At 38.1% G+C, this 20,034-nt stretch overlaps 1 protein-coding gene across 1 annotated transcript; it reads left to right on the top strand.

The window, feature by feature from the left end:
- The first annotated feature begins 3,862 nt into the window (after nt 1–3,862).
- Nucleotides 3,863–19,854, top strand: LOC140232523 (geranylgeranyl transferase type-2 subunit alpha-like). The gene is made up of 12 exons (XM_072312618.1): nt 3,863–3,937; nt 6,408–6,518; nt 7,082–7,206; nt 7,752–7,939; nt 8,632–8,829; nt 9,705–9,788; nt 11,280–11,464; nt 12,328–12,421; nt 13,751–13,891; nt 14,575–14,783; nt 16,245–16,443; nt 17,505–19,854. Exons 1-12 carry the CDS (start codon nt 3,935–3,937, stop codon nt 17,660–17,662), a joined length of 1,695 nt encoding a protein of 564 aa, XP_072168719.1. The 5' UTR covers nt 3,863–3,934; the 3' UTR covers nt 17,663–19,854.
- The last annotated feature ends 180 nt before the right edge of the window (nt 19,855–20,034 follow it).

Raw genomic sequence — 20,034 nt, 5'->3', positions numbered from 1 at the left:
TTGAACCTGTGCATCCTCAAGTTGATAAATAAATCAGATCGGCTACAATGATCTGAAACCATTCGACGTCTTTCTTTTTTATTTAGATCTTGAACATTACAAAATTTTGACAGTGAAGACGTGATTGTGTGTGTTTGCGTTTCCGTTTAGCAAAATCTTCGACTGTAAGGGAGACTGAACAACTCAACTCAATCAACACTGATCAAAACTTTAACAGAAAATGATGTCGAATCAAAATAATGCACACGATTGGGTTTTTGTAATATAGGACTCTACACTTAGCATAACCACAAATGAATGAATAAGTACACTTCAAACATTTGTTTAAAAAAAAAATAATTGAAAATATATGACTTGGATCTTCTCCATACTGGATCTTTGGTTTCAAACCTACATGAATGAATCTCCAACTGCCCTAAGGTTCGGCTTTTTCGGTTACAGTTCGTTATTCCGAAGGTTCGTTAATCCGAAAATGAAACAAAGCTCGTTAGTCCGAAGGTTCGTTACGGACCCTATTTCATTGTAGGATCAACGAACCTTCGGAATAACGAACCCTACTTCATTTTCGGATAAACGAGCCTCCGGAATAGCGAACCCTATTTATTATTCATGGTTTATTGAAATCGTGACTCGCAGCAATTTGGATTGCTGATTGTTCACAATTGTACATAAAAGACGTGATGCTTACATATAAATATAACAAAACTGTTTGTACTGCAGATATAAACATAAAACTGCAATTCTTTATACATACACGGTAAAATGCATAAAATGTAATTCCGATACTTTGCTACGAGTAAAATGCCTCTTGATGCATTTCAAACAGCTGCTAAGGTGCTTAAAGAGTGTGTCTTTAAACATCACGTGTGAATAATGTGTATGCGGTTATATGTGTGTGCATTTAACGTGTGTGCATTTAGCATGTGTGTTTTTAAGCGTATTATGATTTGTTTGTTCATTACTGAATTGCTCCCATTTGTACTCGAGGAACATGCATAGACCTACACAAAAACGTAACAAAACCGTCTTTTACTATACAACAAATACAATCACAAAAACACTACCTTGCATATATAAAACCAAATTATTCAGAATATATTGTATATAAAATTCCGATTCTTACTACAAGGAAATAACCTCTTGCTGTATATCAAACATATTATGTTGAGGCGCTTGAGGGGTGTGTCTGTAAACATGTGTGTGTATAATGTGTGTTGGTGTGGGTGTGTGTATAATGTGTATGTGTATGTGCTTGTGGGCGTGTGTATGTGTGTGTGTATGTGAGTATATGCGTGAGTTGTGTGTATGTGTGTGTGTGTTGTGCTTTTGTATGAATAAAATTAGAGTTATGAGAGCTGACACAGTAGGCTCAATAACGAGACAAAAAATTAACATCTATAATTATACACCATAAAATTACATCAATGAAAATATACGAGTTCCCCGGGATAGCAATCGATTTACAAATAATACATAATCACTCGTTACTTTTAAAGATGCATTTAAGATAAATAAATAAATTTAACTTTCAATGTTATTATTGTCACAACAAATAATCACTGTGAAATATCTTAATATTGCACCGTTACAAATATTCATATGAGAAAAGAAAAGAAAAAACAACAACATGATCAATCGATTGAATCATGTGATGTGTGTGTGTTTGGAAACAGTAAAAACGAAAATGTTCAACAACGACAACAACAACAATCTTTGGAAGTATAGAACGGAATTGCCAGAAAAAAAAAACAAATTTCCAATTCTTACCACGAGGAAATTACCTCTAGGTGTATTACAAGCGTTCTGTTGAAGTGCTTGCAAAGGCATAGAATACTTGTACACGTATGATTATGTGTCTGTGTGCGTGTGTGTGTGTGTGTGTGTGTGTGTGTGTGTGTGTGTGTGTGTGTGTATGTGTGTATGTGTGTGTATGCGTGCGTTGTGTGTGTCTGTGAGTGTGTTGTGTGTGTGTGTGTGTGTGTGTGTGTGTGTGTGTGTGAGCGTGTGTGTGTGTGTGTGTGTGTTGTGTTTATGTATGAATGAAATTGCTGCCTAAGAGCTGAGACAGTAGGTTCAATAACGAGACAAAAGATTAACATCTACGCCATAAAATGATACCAGTGAAGGTATACGAATTCCCTGGGATAACAATCGATTTGCAAATAATACAAAATCACTTGTTACTATTGAAACCTGTCTTGAGTAGACTGTATAAAAAAGGCTTAACTTGTGTGGGGTAAAAATAATTCAATTTGGAATGTAATTATTGTCACAACAAATAATCACTGTGAAATATCTTAATATTACACCGTTACATATATTTATATAAAAAGACAACATCATCAATAGATTAGATCATGATTGTGATATGGGTACTCTTGGAAACAGTAAAAAACAAAAATGTAGACTGGGAAAGATGTAATTCAACCTGCTATACCTTGCCTGGTTTATAGCTTCACACACCGTTAGTATTGAGCAGCCTTATGATGTACGGAAGAGCACTTTTCCTGTATCGTTCCGTTTTACAGCGGACTTCTGAGTAATTTTCGGATTAACGAACCTTCGGAATAACGAACCTTAGGAATAGGCCTATTAAACGAACCTTCGGAATAATGCCACAAATGTTCGGATTAACGAACCCTTTTTCATTTTCAGATTATCAACGAACCTCTAGGTATAGGGAATTTGTGTGTTTCGGATTTACGAACCTTCGGAATATCGAACAGCACCCGCTTTTTCATTAAACATTCCTGTTCATAGCTTCTCCACTCTCCAGTTATTCCATATACCTGGTACACGCACCACCCTTGCACAAAACACTTATCTATTCTGGTCCTTAGCTTTGGAATTATTTGTCATTCGATACTAAATCTGCCCCCAGTTTATCTGTATTCAAGCATAGACTCTTAAAAACAAAAAATAAACTTGCAATCTACGTTGATTGATAATAATATGTGACCTTTACCCCTTTTCATATTGGCATCCTCGGATGTCATGCCAGACTCATCATTAATTCATAATCAATAATATGTGTATTATATGAATTCATTCAGTTATTACTACCTCCTAGGACATCAATCATATACCCCCGGTAGTGCCATTTAAGTTGCACGGTCTTCAATATCCTAAATCCCTCACATCTCTCCTAGAAATGAAGAAGTTGACTTAATTTATAATGAACTGTGACAACTAACGAAATTGTCGGCTTGTTTGCCGTTAAATCAAATATTTACATCAGGTCATTATTTATGTGTAATATAACCTGTAGCGTGAATACAGTCCTGCTTGTAGTCGGATAACTTGCTACTGCACAATGCTGTAACTGTCACTGATCTCTTGTCACCCCCCCCCCCCCTTTTGCAGGTACAGGACGGTGTACTCCGTTTTTCTTCCTTTCCCACTTTGTCTCTCTTTCCTAGGTCTTCTGAAATACATCACTCTCATTTAATGTTATTAACCTACATTCTATATTCTTTAAAACTTTGTTCAACACAAACTATACTTTATCCATATCACTCATAACATTCAATGTAGGCCTATAAATAAAACCTGCTTCAATTTTGTGACTGATATATATCATTATAATTATTATACATGTTCACATGACGTGCATCCTTTTGAAATGCTAATAAACTGAAATACTCCGTAGGCCTACTAAAATACATAGGAGCAATTTACTGCAACCCAAGAGTTTGACAAAGAATAAACTTTGACTGAAACTGAGTTGCCGCCATCTGCCGTTCATTGCGGGTTAGGCAAGTCACCCAAATGAAATGTGATTCGCGTTCGTCTTCTCCGATGTCGATTCGTAGCAGTATTCTATGCACTGTCATTCATCAGTTCATTCATTCATTCCTGTGTGCCACCGGTGGCTATAGAACAGACAGAAGCTTATTTCGAAATTTGTCAAGCTGGATCAGCATTTATCAACGAAATGGTAAGCAACTGAATAACCCTCACAATAAGTAAAAAAAGGTTTATCGTACGTACAACAGACTTATTATGGTGGTTCCAAGCAATCGGATCAAATGGGAGGGTCTTCGTGTCTGGTGTAGTCCGACATGTTGAAATTTGTGTTTCTTGCACAGACCCATATAAAATGAGAATACCTTGGCAGCTCGACGCCCGTCTTTTCAATTTACCCGAACTCGAAGCAAAGCCAGCAATTGTGCACAGGTAGTTGTTAATCTGCAAAAGACAAATACTAGTAGCAAAAGGGAAGTATCTATCATGCAAAGAAAGTGCATGATCTGCAGAATATATTCTGATATTTGGCCATCTTCTTGCATGTTGCTAGCAATTAATTACTACCACCATACACCAGTGCCGTGGTGCACCAGCTGGCAGTAGGTCGGGTATTTGGCTGCCTGTATTGGTGTAAATTTTCTATGCTATGGCTATGCCTATTTTTTATTTTTATTTTTTTTGTATAGCGGCCCCCCCCCCCCCAAAAAAAAAGAATATGTGCTGTGGATGATATGAGGCTTTTTAGATAGGGGTTGATTCGGCCTAGTGCTGTGGTAAATGGAAATGCGGTCTGTTATTGTTGCGTCAATGCGTTGAGGCGCGTTGTGTCCGTGCCAATGGCGCAGTGTGTGTGTGGTTGGCATGGGCACAATGCAACTTTTATTTTCATGGGATAAGATGACGCAGATTTAATTGATTCTTGACTTTGACTTTTTGACTTGTGAGACAAATGGACATGGACATAGTCTCTGCGAGCTCTTTGATGTTGAATAATCAAAATAGAATTTGTTATTCTGTATAGATGCATTTTGACATGTACGCATGAGGATTTTATTAATTTTTTCCACTATTTCTACCTATATAAATGTGTTTTGTAACAAAATATATTTTCTTCTCATTTTTTTTTTCAATATATCGGGGGGGGGGGGGGGGTACAAAAGGAACTCTTCCCAAAATGGAAAGAGTTAATTGTTAGCTCTAATGTAAACGTAACCATCAAAATCACATACGATATTGTTAGTCCCACCTATGTGAAATGAAGTTGGTGAGTAAATTATCACTATTATTACATTTTTGGAGGATTTTATTAATTTTTCCACTATTTCTACCTATATAAATGTGTTTTGTAACAAAATATATTTTCTTCTCATTTTTTTTCTTCAATTTATCGGGGGGGGGGGGGGGTACAAAAGGAACTCTTCCCACTGTCAGCTTCATCATTAATCCAGCTTACATGTACAACAGTGCAGTGCAGCCCTTTCTTCTCTTCTTCCTCTTTGTCTCCTTTCTCTTGTTGTTTGTTGATGATCCGAGAAGATCTGGAAGATGGCTGGATAGCCCATGATCATATTAAGCTGGTCTCCCATAGGGTCCAGTTGGATGTGAGGTGGGACCACTTCATCGGGTTAAACACCCTGCTCTTTGCGATGAATGAATGAAGTGGGATCTTTTACGTGCATGAGTTGTTGCTCTCTCATACACGGGACCTCCATTTTATGTCCTATCCGAGGGACAGAGTGTTTTGCCTCTTGCTAGAGGGGACGGTATGCTTACACACAACATTGCTCAGTCCAGACTCGGGTTCCAACCCGGGCCGCGTGATCGTGAGGCAGATGCGCTACCGACTGAGCCAACTCTCCTCCTCTCCCTCTTCCTCCTCCTTCCTCTCTTCTTCCTCCATTGATCTCCTTCGTCCATGAACCTTGAGTTGAAGAAGTAATGTTAGGTGTCTTCTCTTCCAAAAGTAGAAGACACTACAAAATACTGCTTCTTCTCCTTCTTCTACATCTTCATATCCTCTTTCTTAATACCATACATGCATTCATGATATTTTACCAAAATATTTTGTTAGGTTGGCCTGGTGAATGAAAATCACATGCACATGATGTCTTGTTTGTGATAGTACAGCAATACTATGTAAACTTGCAGATAGCGTAGTAATTTTCGATGCAGTTGTTGTTAGTTGAATGAATTGAAGCTTATATATTTAGCATCATACAACTATTACAAGTGTAGCAGTTTCAATGCACTAGTATTATTATGACTGTTAAAAACATGCAATAAATCATTCTCCCTCTGCATTTGAATATCACAAGGAGACTTAATATCTAACTCTCCATCAAGATATCTGACAAATTTCCATACTGACATATCTACATTTTTATGTTGATTGTAACATCGTTCAATAATTGCAACATTGAAGAAATTCAATGAAAATGTCAGAATCTGTGTGACTCAGACTATTGTTGTTACTTTGATAGTTTCCATCAGTATATTATAAACCTAAACCATAGATGAGGGGTCGGTGCTCTCTGACTCTTCCACAGACGACACACGAGAAATTCAGTGTGGTCTGTTTGGCAAATGTGAGAATGAGATGCAGAGTGAATTAGAAGAACTGAATGATGATTGACAGTTTCTCACTATCTTTTTTCTCCAAGCATGGACGGTTAAAAGTGAAGACAACAGCAGAGCAACAGGAGGCAAAGAGGAAGGAGAGAGAAAAGAAACTCAAGCTCTTTACTGCTGGCACAAACAAAGTCTTTGAGAAGGTTTGTGGTGTAGTATGTTTTGTTTTTTGTTTTTATAAATTTTACTTGCACACAGGACATTCTCTCGCAAATGATGGATACGTGTACATATACCTGTTGTATTTTGAAATATAATGTTACTATACTTCAATCTATTGTCGCAGTGTTGTGATTTACAAATGCATTTTGATGTCATTCAGGAGTACATAATTCCCCGCATCATAGCACAAAACAAATTTGGGAAAAAAAAATCTGGAAATAAAGGTGAAACCATTGTGTTTTGTACTAATTGAAATAATTTCTGGCTGATGTTTTCCTAACATTTTCAAATTGTTGTGATTTTTTATACCTAAAAGTACTTGGTGCTCGCTTAGTACCTCCCAGGCTATTTATTTATACTCTAGATACTATTGAGCCTCAAATATGCAAGCAAGAAATTGTTACTTTTTCGATGATTAAGAATCAATTTACCGGGCAAAGTGAAGTTGCTTGTTGAAATATTTTTCACTTTTTGTATTTCATTGAGCTAAATATATGAAAATGAGCGAGCAGATTTTTGTGTGTAACACTTCTGCCCCACACAGAGAAAGAACAAAGAGTTTGACGGGGAAATTCTCGAGGTGTCAGCCCAACTTCTGTCTGCAAATCCAGACTTTTACACTCTGTGGAATGTCAGGAAAGAAACCTTGGAAGCATTTCAGCAGACTAAGTAAGCACTCACATTCTCAGTCCAAATATTCTGGTTCTGATGTTTATGCCACATTTTTATATTGGTAGAACAGCAAATGACTTATTTAAATGTGAACATGGTGGTAGCCAACAAGTCATTCCGTTCTGTAACATCATGTTTGTTTGTTTTTGTTTTTGTTTTTTTCTCAGGGTATGTGCAAAATTAATTGGCCTTTGAGAAAATGTGAAATCTATGAGATATTTAAACAGAAAGCTGCCTTTTGATACAATGGGAAATCAACAGTGAAGCTCATAGGCTGAACCATTGGGTTGTTTTGTGGCGTCTGGTTTCAGTACGCACTTTTATTGATTTTGTTTATGTGCTTTTCACATGTTTTTCCTGGGGAATAATTTTTCTATTTATGATGTGGTATGTTCCGCCGTGCAAAGGGTAATGGATTCACGCCGGCAGAGAAGTACGTTTCAAATGTCTACATCCAATTTGTCAGATGATGAAATCTGCTTATGATATTCATAAATTCATTCATTGATGACATTGATAATTTTATTGACATTGATTTCTAGAAGTGAAGATGAGATGCAGGAGATCTTTAGCAAGGAGCTTGGCTTCATCGAGGCATGCCTCCGGGTCAACCCAAAGTCCTATGGGGCGTGGCACCACCGTTGCTGGGTGATGGACCACAGCCCACATCCAGACTGGAAGCAAGAGCTTAAGCTCTGCACCATGTACCTGGAATATGACGAAAGGAACTGTGAGTCTTGATGATGCTTTCATGTTGCTCCTTACAATTGTACCTTTTTTGTGCCCCCCCCCCCCCAAATCTGGGGGAAGATTTTTTTATGTTCTATGAACAACTAAAAGATTGGTTATATCCTGTTTATGGTTTTAAAAGTTTTTATTCACCTATGCACATGCCAAGTATTTGTATTCCTACTGTGGACAGAAAAATGTAATCAGAGAAGAATTGCATGTTATTTCATCTAAATGAAAAACAACAATACACAAACAAACAAAAAATGCTCTCAAAGTTTCAATGGAAATAGGTGGAAAATATCTCTTCTCTCAATAGGTTCCTTTCACTGTTAGACTGTCTTGATGAGTTACTTATTTTATTACATTCACTGTTAGATTATTTAAAACCGTTGAAGACGAGTCCTGAGAGTACTCAGGCAGGTGTCTATGGGAAATGCGTGTTATAGCAAAATAAGCCTATCATCAATGGGTTAATGTGCCTTTCATTTGATTGCTTCACGATTAAACTCTGTTGATAACTTACTCCTTTGAAAACGTTCACTGTGTTAATGAGTCAGACTGCGATGATAATAATTAAGCTGTGAACTAAAGTTTTGCTTTACCACAATACTGGATTTTCAAAACAAACTCAGAGGTCTTTCCTCTTTGAAATGACCCCATGTGTGCAACATCCTTATTTTTGGTGTCCAGTCCACTGCTGGGACTACCGCAGGTTTGTTGTGGCCAGGTCGAAGGTCCCTCCGTCAGACGAGCTCCAGTTCACTGCCACCAAGATCAGCTCCAACTTCTCCAACTATTCCTCCTGGCACTACAGGAGCAAGCTCCTGCCCCTTCTCCACCCGGACCAGGAGAGGAAAGGTCGGCTCCAGGAAGATGTACTCCTACAAGGTGAGGCTGTAGAGATTTTTTTTTTCCTTCTTAGCAGATCTCTGTTTTAGTTTGTACATTGCTGTAAGTAAGGGGTCTAGGGCAAATACCCCCTGGACAATTACCCCAGACCCATCCCCTGACCCTAATCCTTATCCTTATCCTGAACCTAATCCTGACCCTAACCCCAAATCTGACCCTAACCCCAAATCTAACCCTACACCTAGCCCTAACCCTAATCTTTACTCTAACTTTATCACTAACCAGTATTTAGCCAGAGGGTAATTGTCCTCGTGCTCGGGGTAATTGCTCCAATACAAAGTTTACCGTAAGTATATGGTGATGAGTAAGCTGCCTGGGAAAGTAAACGGTCTGTGTAATAGGTGTGGTCTACAGACCTTCCTTCCTAAATCATACACCAGAAGCATCTGAGATTGATTGACGACACAATTTATCATGAATTTCTAAATGTCTTCTTTCCAGCCTGTAGCATTTTATGCTTAGGCCCTATATTGTTGTACATTTGTTATGCTGCAGTTACTCTTAAAATGCACTCAGCACTGACACTGATTTGACTGCTGTGGTCAATTGTGGATGGATAGAAAGAAAAAAAATGCCTCCATCAAGGAAAGAAATATATTGATCTGCATTTTCAAAATTAGTGGAAATATTGAACAGCAAACAAGGTTACTGGTTGTATCAGCTCATCCATAAGTTTCTTTTGACATCAGTGAGTTTTTGAAATTATTTGTATGTTGCAGCTGTCTTGTTCATTTCTTGCTCAACCAAGAAGCTTGTGTGTGTGAAAAGAAGAAGAGGTGCAGATGCATTTCATGTTGTTTGAATTTGTTTCCTTATCTCTGTATCGTGTGGTATCTTTCTTTCTCCTTGTGTAGAGTACGACCTAGTCCAGAATGCATTCTTCACGGATCCTAATGATCAGAGTGCTTGGTTCTATCACAGATGGCTGCTGGGGAGAGGTAAGTTGGTTTATTTGATGCAATATGTACAGTTAAACTCGCCTAAGTCGACATCGCATATGTCGAATAATCGCGCAAGTCGATGATTTTAAAAAGTCCCGATTTTTCCCCATTGACTTACGTGTATTAATTCACTCACAAGTCGAATTTTGTAAGTCGAATACTCGCCTAAGTCGATGAAATTCTAAGAACACTTTCACGGAAAAACCATTAAATTCACTGTGCCTAAGTCGAATAAGATTTTATTGTGCAATAAATCACTGTCAAAATCACGAGACGCCAGTTTTTGTTTACATAAGAACTAGCCCGACCAGACAGGCGACAAAAAAATGATCTAAAGTATCAAAATTCAAAGCGATCGCATGCGATTGTTGAACTCTCTTCGTGTTTGGAGGTCCGCTGGTCCAGCCCTGTCGCGCTAGCGCTACGTACGTACAGCGACTCGGCTGTTGTGCGTACAGCGGCTGGGCTGTGTATAGTCTGTGTATGTTTGCAGTCTGCGCTGTGCAGTGGATGGATGAAGCTGCTGAGTTTTCAAAGCGGAAAGAAGGGGGAAAGTTACGGGCACGGGTAAATCAGAATTACACCTCTACATGCATTTCAAGCCACGGTATGGTAAACTGGAATTAATCACTGCTCAAGTATCGTTCATATTCACTTCCCCAAGGTTTAATAAGGGTGTAAAGTAATCGGACCTGTGCCAATGCTAATGCACTGTCCATGCAAAGTTAGCCGCGACCCTGCCGGGCGACCCGTGCTGCGGCACACCACCTCTCCAGCTCTCGGCTCCAGAGTAGACAACATACATACGTACATTTATACATAATGTACGTGTGGTTTAACTGATGTTAAGTCGATTTTTTTCGACTTAGGCACAAGTCGAAAATCGCCTAAGTCGATGTGTTTTGCTCAGTCCCGAGAAGATCGACTTATGCGAGTTTAACTGTAGTGTAAAATCCTGCAGCAATATAATATGTGTTTAGAAAGAGAACTATGAAACCCATTAGTACTGTAAACATGATTTATATGTACATGTATGTAGTGTCATTTTGATACAGGCACCAAAGATGTCATAACCTAGTAGAATTAAAAGATTGTTCCATATTGTAAGAGGCACTTTCTTATGCAAAAAAAAACAACAAAACCCTTCCCGTATATATACTTCTGTTATAACTGGCATCTCTAGAATTGCATTTCATGCTCTCATATGGTAATTATCTTGATATTAATGCAGAGCTCAGAGAATTGCAGTGAAATGCACTGGTGCATTGTTTTATTACTAAGTTGTCTGTTTCATAACTTAATTGATTCATGAATACATATGACCTGTGGATTTGTAAGACTAATCCAGTCAATTGTGTATCTTTTATAGTATTTGTGATGATTTCACTCAATTCATATAATAATGAATAATATCAATAATCAATAGTTTCTTTTCATGAGATTTGATAATCATGCGTACTATCAGTATTTGTTCTTTTTTTATTTTAGGTGAGAAACCAATGTCAATACAAACACTTTGCATCAACCGTCCCTTGAACCAACTCATGGCCACCTTCTCTAGACCGGTAAACCTCCACTCAGGACATCAAAGAGCAGAGGTCCTTGTCAATGGGGGCGTGGTCCAGGGCAAGTGGAAGAACTCAAGGGGTACAACCAACCACTCCATCATGTGGGTATCCTTTATCCAGAAGAGTGAAAGTTTCTGAACATCGTCAGTTATCTTCTATCATGTGTAGGAATAGAGATACAGTGTACTCACGTTATAACGAATTTGATTATAACAAAATTCCTGTTAAAACGAAGAAAAAATTCAGGTCACAACATTATCTGCTGTATGCATTTTCATTGTTTGTTTGTTCGGTTGTAATGAAATTTCGATATATAGCGAAACAAAACTGCAGGTCCTGTGGACTTCTCTATAATGGGAGTCCACTTTGTTGTGACTCTTTATTAACTGATAAAAAGAGATTGGTTAACACCACAAAGTCTATTCTTCATATTGCATTCTTTTGTTTCTTTCAGTTTATGCATGAAGTATCACTGGGTAAGTCATTGTTTCATCATAATTTGTTAGAGCAAAGGGGACGACTTTCTTGGACATTCCAGCTACTGAACTTTGTGTTATAGGGAACCATGTGTGTGTCACGTTGATTAATTCAATACAAGGACAAAGAAAGCCCTTAATTGCTTGCAAAATTACGTCAAATCATAGCACTTCTATACAGTTTTACCACACAACGTAAACAATGTGAATAGGAATAACCATAGCTCGTGATCATGATGCCGTGAATTTGCCACCCATGTGGTATCAATTAGTAGAAAGCGTTATGTGCACTATGGAGTTCTGAGCGAGAGCAAGTCAAGCATGTAACAGTGATGCATAAGAAGTAATATGCAAGAGATTTTTCTGCATAATGTTAGAATTCAGTCTAGAATAGTAACACTATTTGCATCATCAGTGTCTCTAGAGATGGAAATATGTTGTCATACTGTAAAAGTTGGAACTCCTTGACTTGATGTTTCCACTGTACTTCAGATATTTGAATTGAGTGAAAATGTTCTACATGATGCAGAGACTGTTGAAGTGAAGCTAGATGGGAATGTAAGCAGAACGTGTCAGTTGAGCAAAGGTAAGAGAACCTTCCAGAAAAGTGCAGTAAGCTTTGGATGCATTACATCTGCAGGGAGGGCAGATTGTGGAAAATATGTCAGAATGCATGAGACACAAAAGATCAACCTGATGCACTTTCTATGTCATGAAATTACTGTCCGATGCAAGACTATACTAATCACACAATAATGGTATTTGGGATATTGAAAGTGGATGTGAATAGTTGAACTGAACAGTGATAGCTTTCATATTCTTCCATATGGATGGACACATTTGCATCCCTTACCTGTAATATTTCCATAATTATGTCAAATGTTATATTAATCAAGATGGTTATTATGATCCAAGTGTCTTTCAATTAGTAGGTTTTGTATGCATTCACTGTGGTGTACATCCCTGTAACATACAATTGTACTTTCTACTTAAATGTACATTGTGTTTGAATAGGGACTGCCAGACTAGTGAAGGAAAGTCTTGAAGAGAAAGTTCAGGAAGCTCCTGTAATCTTAAATATTGTTACAATTATTTCTGTCCTCAAATTATTTTGCATAGCACTTTAAGACACTGAAAAAAAAAGACTTGTAGTGGTGACCGGCCAGCTACAATTATTGAGGAAACTATCCTGAAGCATTTCCTACCTTTGACTGGCGTGTTACTCCGCTCCAGCTAGGTGGAAATTTTGTCGCCCAAGGCCCAAGGAACATGTACATTGTATGTCTTGTTTCATTGGGCTCGTACAGTTTTCTCTCGAGGCACGGCAGGTTTGCGCCCTCGGAAACCGAGGGCAGTCCGACGGTCGTCGAGTCGGTCCGAGTAAGTCCGAGTCAGTCCGAAGTCGCTCCCCACTACAGACTCCACTGGCATGACTCCCACAGTATCCTTCAATATTCTGTTCTTTTCAGTTTGTTTGCCATCCTCACTTTGTACATGTACACTCAAACTTGTCTATAGCAACCATCGTCTATAGTGACCACCTGCTGTATGCGACCACTAAACACAATATCCCCCAGGAGAAAAGCCATGTTAACGACCCTGTCTACAGTGGGCGCCTGTCTACAATGGCCACTTTTTATCATCTCCCTTGGGTGGCCATTATAAACAGGTTTGGCTGCATCAAAAGTATTAAACAGTTCAAGTGCTCAATACATGTCAAGGACTTTGTCAGTGGGAGATATGATTGCATTGATTAGAATCCTTTTGGAAAGGATTGAAGTCACACTTGTAAACAATTGAATATTGTTAACAATTAAACAATACAATTAAACAATACAAATATTGAAGTCACACTTGTAACAACACATTGGGAGTTTTATCATGCTGAAAGATGCGACTGTCTGTTCATCATCAGATGTTCTGGAGGGCTGGAGCAGGGAGGAGCAGGAGGCTAGGAGTCTGTTCACCGCTGAGCTCAGCGATGAGAAGTCTGAGCTTCTCAAGTCAGAGCTGGAGTCTTGCCAACAGCTCCAGGAACTGGAGCCAGAGAATAAATGTAAGCTGTTGATCCATAGTCCTACTCATTGGCTCAAGTTTAAGGATTGGGTACCCTTAAGTGCATGCTGTAGGCCTTAAGTTTTTGTTTGTTTGCGTGTTTGTTTGTTTAAAATATATCTCAAGGTCTTTGTATCTGTATATATGTCAGTTTAATGATCTTTTCTGTCTGTCTGTGTATGCATGTGTGTCTGTGTGTTTTGTGAATCTCAACATCTTTCTCTATCAGTTTTTAGCATCTCCTTGTCCCTCCATCTCTCAACTTGTCTTTCTGTCTGTCCGTCACTTGGTATGTCTCACTCTGTCCGTTGGTCTGCCTGTATGTCTGTCCTGATATAATGCCTGTCTGTTCTATTTGTATTTCAGTCTGTCTGTATGTCTGTCTTTCTATCTGAAGGTCAAAAGACAGGGCTGCAAATGACAACCCCTGGTGTAGAGGTGTGCATAGAATGTGAATGTGTCAGTAAAGTAACCTATTAAATCTATGAAACAAATCCACAGGTGAGGAACTTTAATGGATATCCATGATTAATGGTCATTATATGGAATGAAACAGCAATTACTATTTAAAGTGAAATGAAATAAGAGATAACATACTGTTTTTTGCTTGTATGAAGTGATACCTCTAGAGCACCACTGAGTTTCTAGCTTTTTTTCACAAAACATATCTGCATTTTACCTCAGGGTGTCTCCTGACCATCATTCTCCTCATGAGGGCGGTAGACCCACTGAAACACGAGGCAGAGATGCTCCGTTACTTCCAGACGATCCTCACCCAGGATCCCTACCGCCAGAACTACTTCCGGGACCTCCGCAGCAAGTTTGTCATGGAGAACGCCATCATGAGGCACCTCCAGGGGTCAACGCAGAGGTCGCTGGACTTGTCCGGAAAGGTGAGCTTGTCCTTTTTGATTTGCCATGGGATTACTGTATAAGCTGTTATTTTTGCGAGGGTATAATTTTCCTGAATTTTGAGAATCACAGTTGGATCTTGAATTTAACAACATGCGAAAATGTCTCCATGCGCTTTGTTAATAGAGCATTTATGAAGAGTTGGTGTCGATTTGCAAACACAAAATTTTGAGAAAATGTCTATGACCTCATCATTCCTGTGAAAATATCTGTATGCAAAAATAACACCGTATACAGTACTTTTGAGTTAGTCTAAAATGTTTCATGTGAGAGAGGATTAAATGTAATGTAAAGGCAGATGACAAACAGACAGATAGACTGAAGCAATGATAAACTTACAGATAGAGTGTTAGATTCTTTACATTCAATGTAACATACTCTTCTACAGTCTTGTCAGCTAAAGTTTGTAAGCATTGACACTATTGTGCTAATTGCTGTTCATTTGTTATCTAACTTGCCTACAAACACACAGATGATTACTCAAAAGAGAGATGCCTAGGAGTAGTAGAATAACGAGACAGGACATCTCATGTTTTTACTGGTAAACACCATAGTCATGACTAATAGAGACATTGATAGAATGATAGCCATGTCTGTATCATGTGAAAATTTTAAACAGCAAGCACTTGAGAAGTAAAAAAGAACATCTTACCCATTCTGGTGTTCATATTCTGCTTGATTCCTAATGGGTACTTTGAAATTCCACATGGTCATTGTCAAAGTGTTCATCGTTTACCCTCATTAAAGCATTAAGATTATCTTTCCCTTCTCATTAAAGGACAAGTTCACCTTCATAAACATAAGGATTGAGAGAATGTACCAATATTAGTAGAACATATCATTGAAAGTTTGAGGAAAATCAGACAATTCATTCAAAAATTATGAATTTTTGAAGTTTTTGTGCAGTCACCGCTGGATGAGAAGACTACTGCAACGTATGATGTCACATGAGTACAACAATATAAGGAAAATATAGAGAGAATTTCACAAAATTTAATCTTTTGAAAAAAGTACACATTCCCTTGACTTGTTACTGACATATGTTATAGGTAATATTATTCCCCCTGCCTTTAGAAAGAGGCAAGTCAAGTGCTCTTTTATTACGAGTAGAAAGTGAAAATATGTTGAATTTTCTTTACATTTTCTTTATACTGTTGTATGCATATGACATCACAAGCTGTAGTAGTCTCCTCATCCACCAGTTCCAACACAAAGATTGTTAAAATTCATAACTTTTGCATTGATTGTCTAATTTTCCTCAAACTTTCGCATTGATTGTCTAATTTTCCTCAAACTTTCGCATTGATTGTCTAATTTTCCTCAAACTTTCACTGATGTGTTCTACTATAATATTACTGCATTCTCTCAATCCTTATGTTTATGACGGTGAACTTGTCCTTTAAACTGTATCTCTCCTTCCAATGTGATCTCCCGATTTCCAGGAATTGTCCACTCTCCATCATCTTCATCACTTGTCCAGCCTACAGAGCCTTGACGTCTCCAACAACCAGCTTGCCTCCCTCTCTGGTGCCGATCAGCTCTTCTGCGTGAGCAGCCTGGTTGCCGATGGCAACCGTCTCCAGGACATCTCCCACCTGGCCAACCTTCCACTCTTAGAGAGTCTGTCTCTGAAAGACAATCGTATCCTCTTTTTCGATTTCCTCTCTTTTGCTGTTTTTATGGGGATAAGCATATTTAAACACATTTAGATGGCTTATACAGGTCTGGACACTAATTTTTTCTACTGGTCTGACAGACAGGTTGGACCAGTAGATACCCAGTTTTCCCATGTTTTACTGGTCCATTCCTGAAAAAATTACTGGTCCAACAGTGATTGTACTGGTCAGGGACTGTCGGATCAGTGTCAGTGTGCAGTGTTGGTTTTATACATATATTTTGTAAGACAGAAAGCCACATCAGCTCCTGATATGTAATGGTGTACAGGCTTTTTTCATATTCACACAAGTTTCTAGATGTTTTTCGATATGTCTCATTGCCCCCGTGGGAAAGTTATATCAGTCCCTGATAAGCAATACAGTACAGGTTTTTCTCTGATTGGATTGAAATAACCATCAGTAATATCTATTTTATGGGTATTATTTTGCTCCACCATTAGTGATATCTATTCTATGGGTATTATTTTGCTTCACCATTAGTGATATCTACGATCTATGGGTATTATTTTGTTTCTTAGTCCAGCATCCTATCTTAACCCTTTTTTAAGAGCGGGATGGATGGGGAGAAATCTTGTGGTTGAGTTCAGTTTTGAAGCAGCAGACATTACTCATAATGATGAGTCCCAAAACCATGAATAATTGATTGTTTCTTCAGCCATGTCCTTAAAATTTTTGTTGTTGTTGTTGTTGTTGTTGTTTTTTAAGTTGCTAGTCCAGTTGAAGTGTTTGTCCGGTGATGACAAAGAAACCAGATTCGTATGTGTATTGAAGCAATATAATGACTTTTTGCAACTAAGGTCTCATCGCAGATTTTCTGTTTATTTGTGTGTGTGTGTGTCATAGGTTGGTTGATGATTTCTTTATATCACACTCTTATACACTACTTGCCTTGTTGCCTTCTTGTATTGAACCACTTATCACATTATTAGACTTGTTAGAATAGAAGTGCAATATAATGAGGATGAATAAGTTATATTTTACTCTATCTGACAGTATTGAATATATTCCTTGACTGTTTATTCTCAGAAATATCCACCCTCGCGCAGTTGCAGTCACTGTCTTCGTGCACGGCGCTTCGCAGCCTGGACATGTCTAACAATGCAGTCTGTGAGGTGCCTGACTTCAGGTCAAAGGTCAAAGAGATCTTACCACAGATTACCACACTGAATGGGGTTACACTTTGATGTTTGCATCTCTGTATAAGTATGTGATGTTAAGCTGTTTCTTCTATGATAAGATAATGCCCTATAGATTTGATATATGGTGCGCCCCATTTCCATAATCAGTGGATTAAAAGAACCATGCAACTTTTTGGAGTAACTTGACATTGCAAGCAGATAATCATGGGCCAAAGGTATTGGAGTGTTATAATCTATTCGAAGTATCTACATATGGAATGATTATGCCTTGAGTTGAATGGTGTAATATTTGGTTTCAGTCTTGTGTTGTGACTGATACACTAATGGTGGTGTAAGATAATATAAGGCTTGGCATCCATATAACTGTCCTTCATCGTCTTCTTGGAATCTTTGTCTAGGGATTTGATACCTTTAAATTGCCTTTAAGAAATAGATAGCAGTAAAAACAAAAATAGAAACAAAACAAAACCCTTTTCTATAAAGGTGACATAATACATTGTAATATCAGTGTATTTATTTGACGGTTGTCAATGACATTTTTTGAGCACCAGTTCTAATTGAATGATGATGTAGTACCATAAATATATGTCTGTGTATGCGTGCATTAGTACTACACTTGATATCTAGAGATTTCTACAAAGCAAAAAGTGTTTTGCTTTATATGTTGTTTCTGCAACTCACTGTACCACAATACTCCCATAATGTTACACTACTTCTTGTCAACAGGCTTGTAGCAATTCCACATTTTGCCTCATTGCAAATCAAAGACATTCCATTTTGATTATTTAGTAGAGATATAAATTGCAATACATATTATTCATGTTTTGTCTTTTCTGCCTGGTGTATTCATTTCTAATGCTGTCATATGCATTTGCCCAAACACAACAATCAAGATTTCTAGAAGGAATCCCTTGTCAAGACTTCAGTAGACACACACAAAAAAATATTTGCTTTGTAAACTTTCCTGCAGCTATCCAGTAGCAGGTCATTCTCATCCTAGTTCTGATAGTAGGGAGCTTTAGATTTTGATGCGCGGATGCTTGAGAAGATGAGTGCGCTGGACGTTCTCCTCTCCCCTGCGTCGTGCTGAAAAATAGCTTTAGATTCGCAACGTATAAAAAATAAAATCGTACCCCCATATGATCAGTGCATGAAGTAGTTCTCTACGTTGCAAACTGTGCGGACGTAAAAATAGCCCAGTACACATAGTGAAAAACTCGGGCGACACAATCTAAAAATAGATCGACTTGACGCGCGCTTCTGTGCACACTCAGAACATGTTTTTTTTTCCCTCTGAACGTCCGCGCGTCTAAAATCTAAAGCTCCCTAGTAATGCAAGGGACCACATCTCACTGCCTTTACATGGCTTCCGTCTTCTCCTTATTAGAATGTCAGTTACATGCTTCCCTGTATTTCCTGCAAGGATGTGTAGTCCTGTACTATTGAAGGGATGGGGTTGTTTGAAGTCTGCATATTGTGTACCATGGAAGATGGAGGAGCTGGTGATAAAAAGTATTGGCTTGGCATTTGAAAGGAAGTTATTCTATGTTCTATGAGTGAATGTTAAATTGATGTCATGTGTGATAAATTATGTCTCATTTGTATCAAGGTCATACTAACTTTGAGCACACGTCACATCTATTGGCTATTAATGGAGCGTCAAGATGCTGTACATTTGTATGAAATTCTTCACAGCCAACTGCCATTATTGCCAGCCACATTTGAATATTTGGTACTTAAAGGTTCAAACTTTTTCTACAAAACATGGAGAATGAAACTGTCATAACTGAACACATGGTTAAAAAGAGAATTCTGCGTGCTAATCCAACTCCTGCTTCTTAGTTGAGGTACCAGAGTGTAGGCAGTGATGGTTATTTATCATGAAGTCAGAATATGTGTGTACAAGTTGTATAGTCATGCTTTGAATGAAATTATTTTGGTCCATCTAGAGATATGCAGCACAGATGCAGCTAAATCATGTGAACAAAAACATGTCTACTTTCTGAAGTCACAGATCACTGCATAGACAGCAAAAGCTCTGAAAGCAGTGAGTGATCATAAAAAAAATCTTCTCCTTTTTGTTATTGATGTAGTGTCTGTTTCCTACAGTGATCTGGAGCTGTACAAACTTATTTAATGTTAAGTGTAGAGACTTTAGGAGGCTGTGGACAAAGTAATGTGTAACTGTCAGTATGATGCAATAAATTATTGTATTAATCCAACGTGGTGCAGAATAAATGAACAATATCAGAATTGAAAACATTTGATATTTAGTTAGTTCTCTTTTTCTGTCCCCATCCTCACCATTCTTTTTTTTTCTTTTAGTAGCACACACACACACACACACACACACACAGACTACCCCTCCCACAAAATACAATACAGTCAACCTTGTTTAAGTCAACCTCGTGCAAGTT

The sequence above is a fragment of the Diadema setosum genome, chromosome 9, assembly GCF_964275005.1.
Source record: "Diadema setosum chromosome 9, eeDiaSeto1, whole genome shotgun sequence".
In the NCBI taxonomy this organism is placed as follows: Eukaryota; Metazoa; Echinodermata; class Echinoidea; order Diadematoida; family Diadematidae; genus Diadema; species Diadema setosum.
Note: the sequence above shows the minus strand (reverse complement) of the source record. Positions and strands in the feature narration are given on the sequence as shown.

Bases quoted from the DNA above. Each gene is read 5' to 3' on its own strand.
- LOC140232523 (XM_072312618.1), top strand. The intron at 7,207-7,751 runs GTAAGCACTCAC...ATTGATTTCTAG, and splicing joins GAAGCATTTCAGCAGACTAA to AAGTGAAGATGAGATGCAGG. The intron at 12,422-13,750 runs GTAAGAGAACCT...GTTCATCATCAG, and splicing joins AACGTGTCAGTTGAGCAAAG to ATGTTCTGGAGGGCTGGAGC.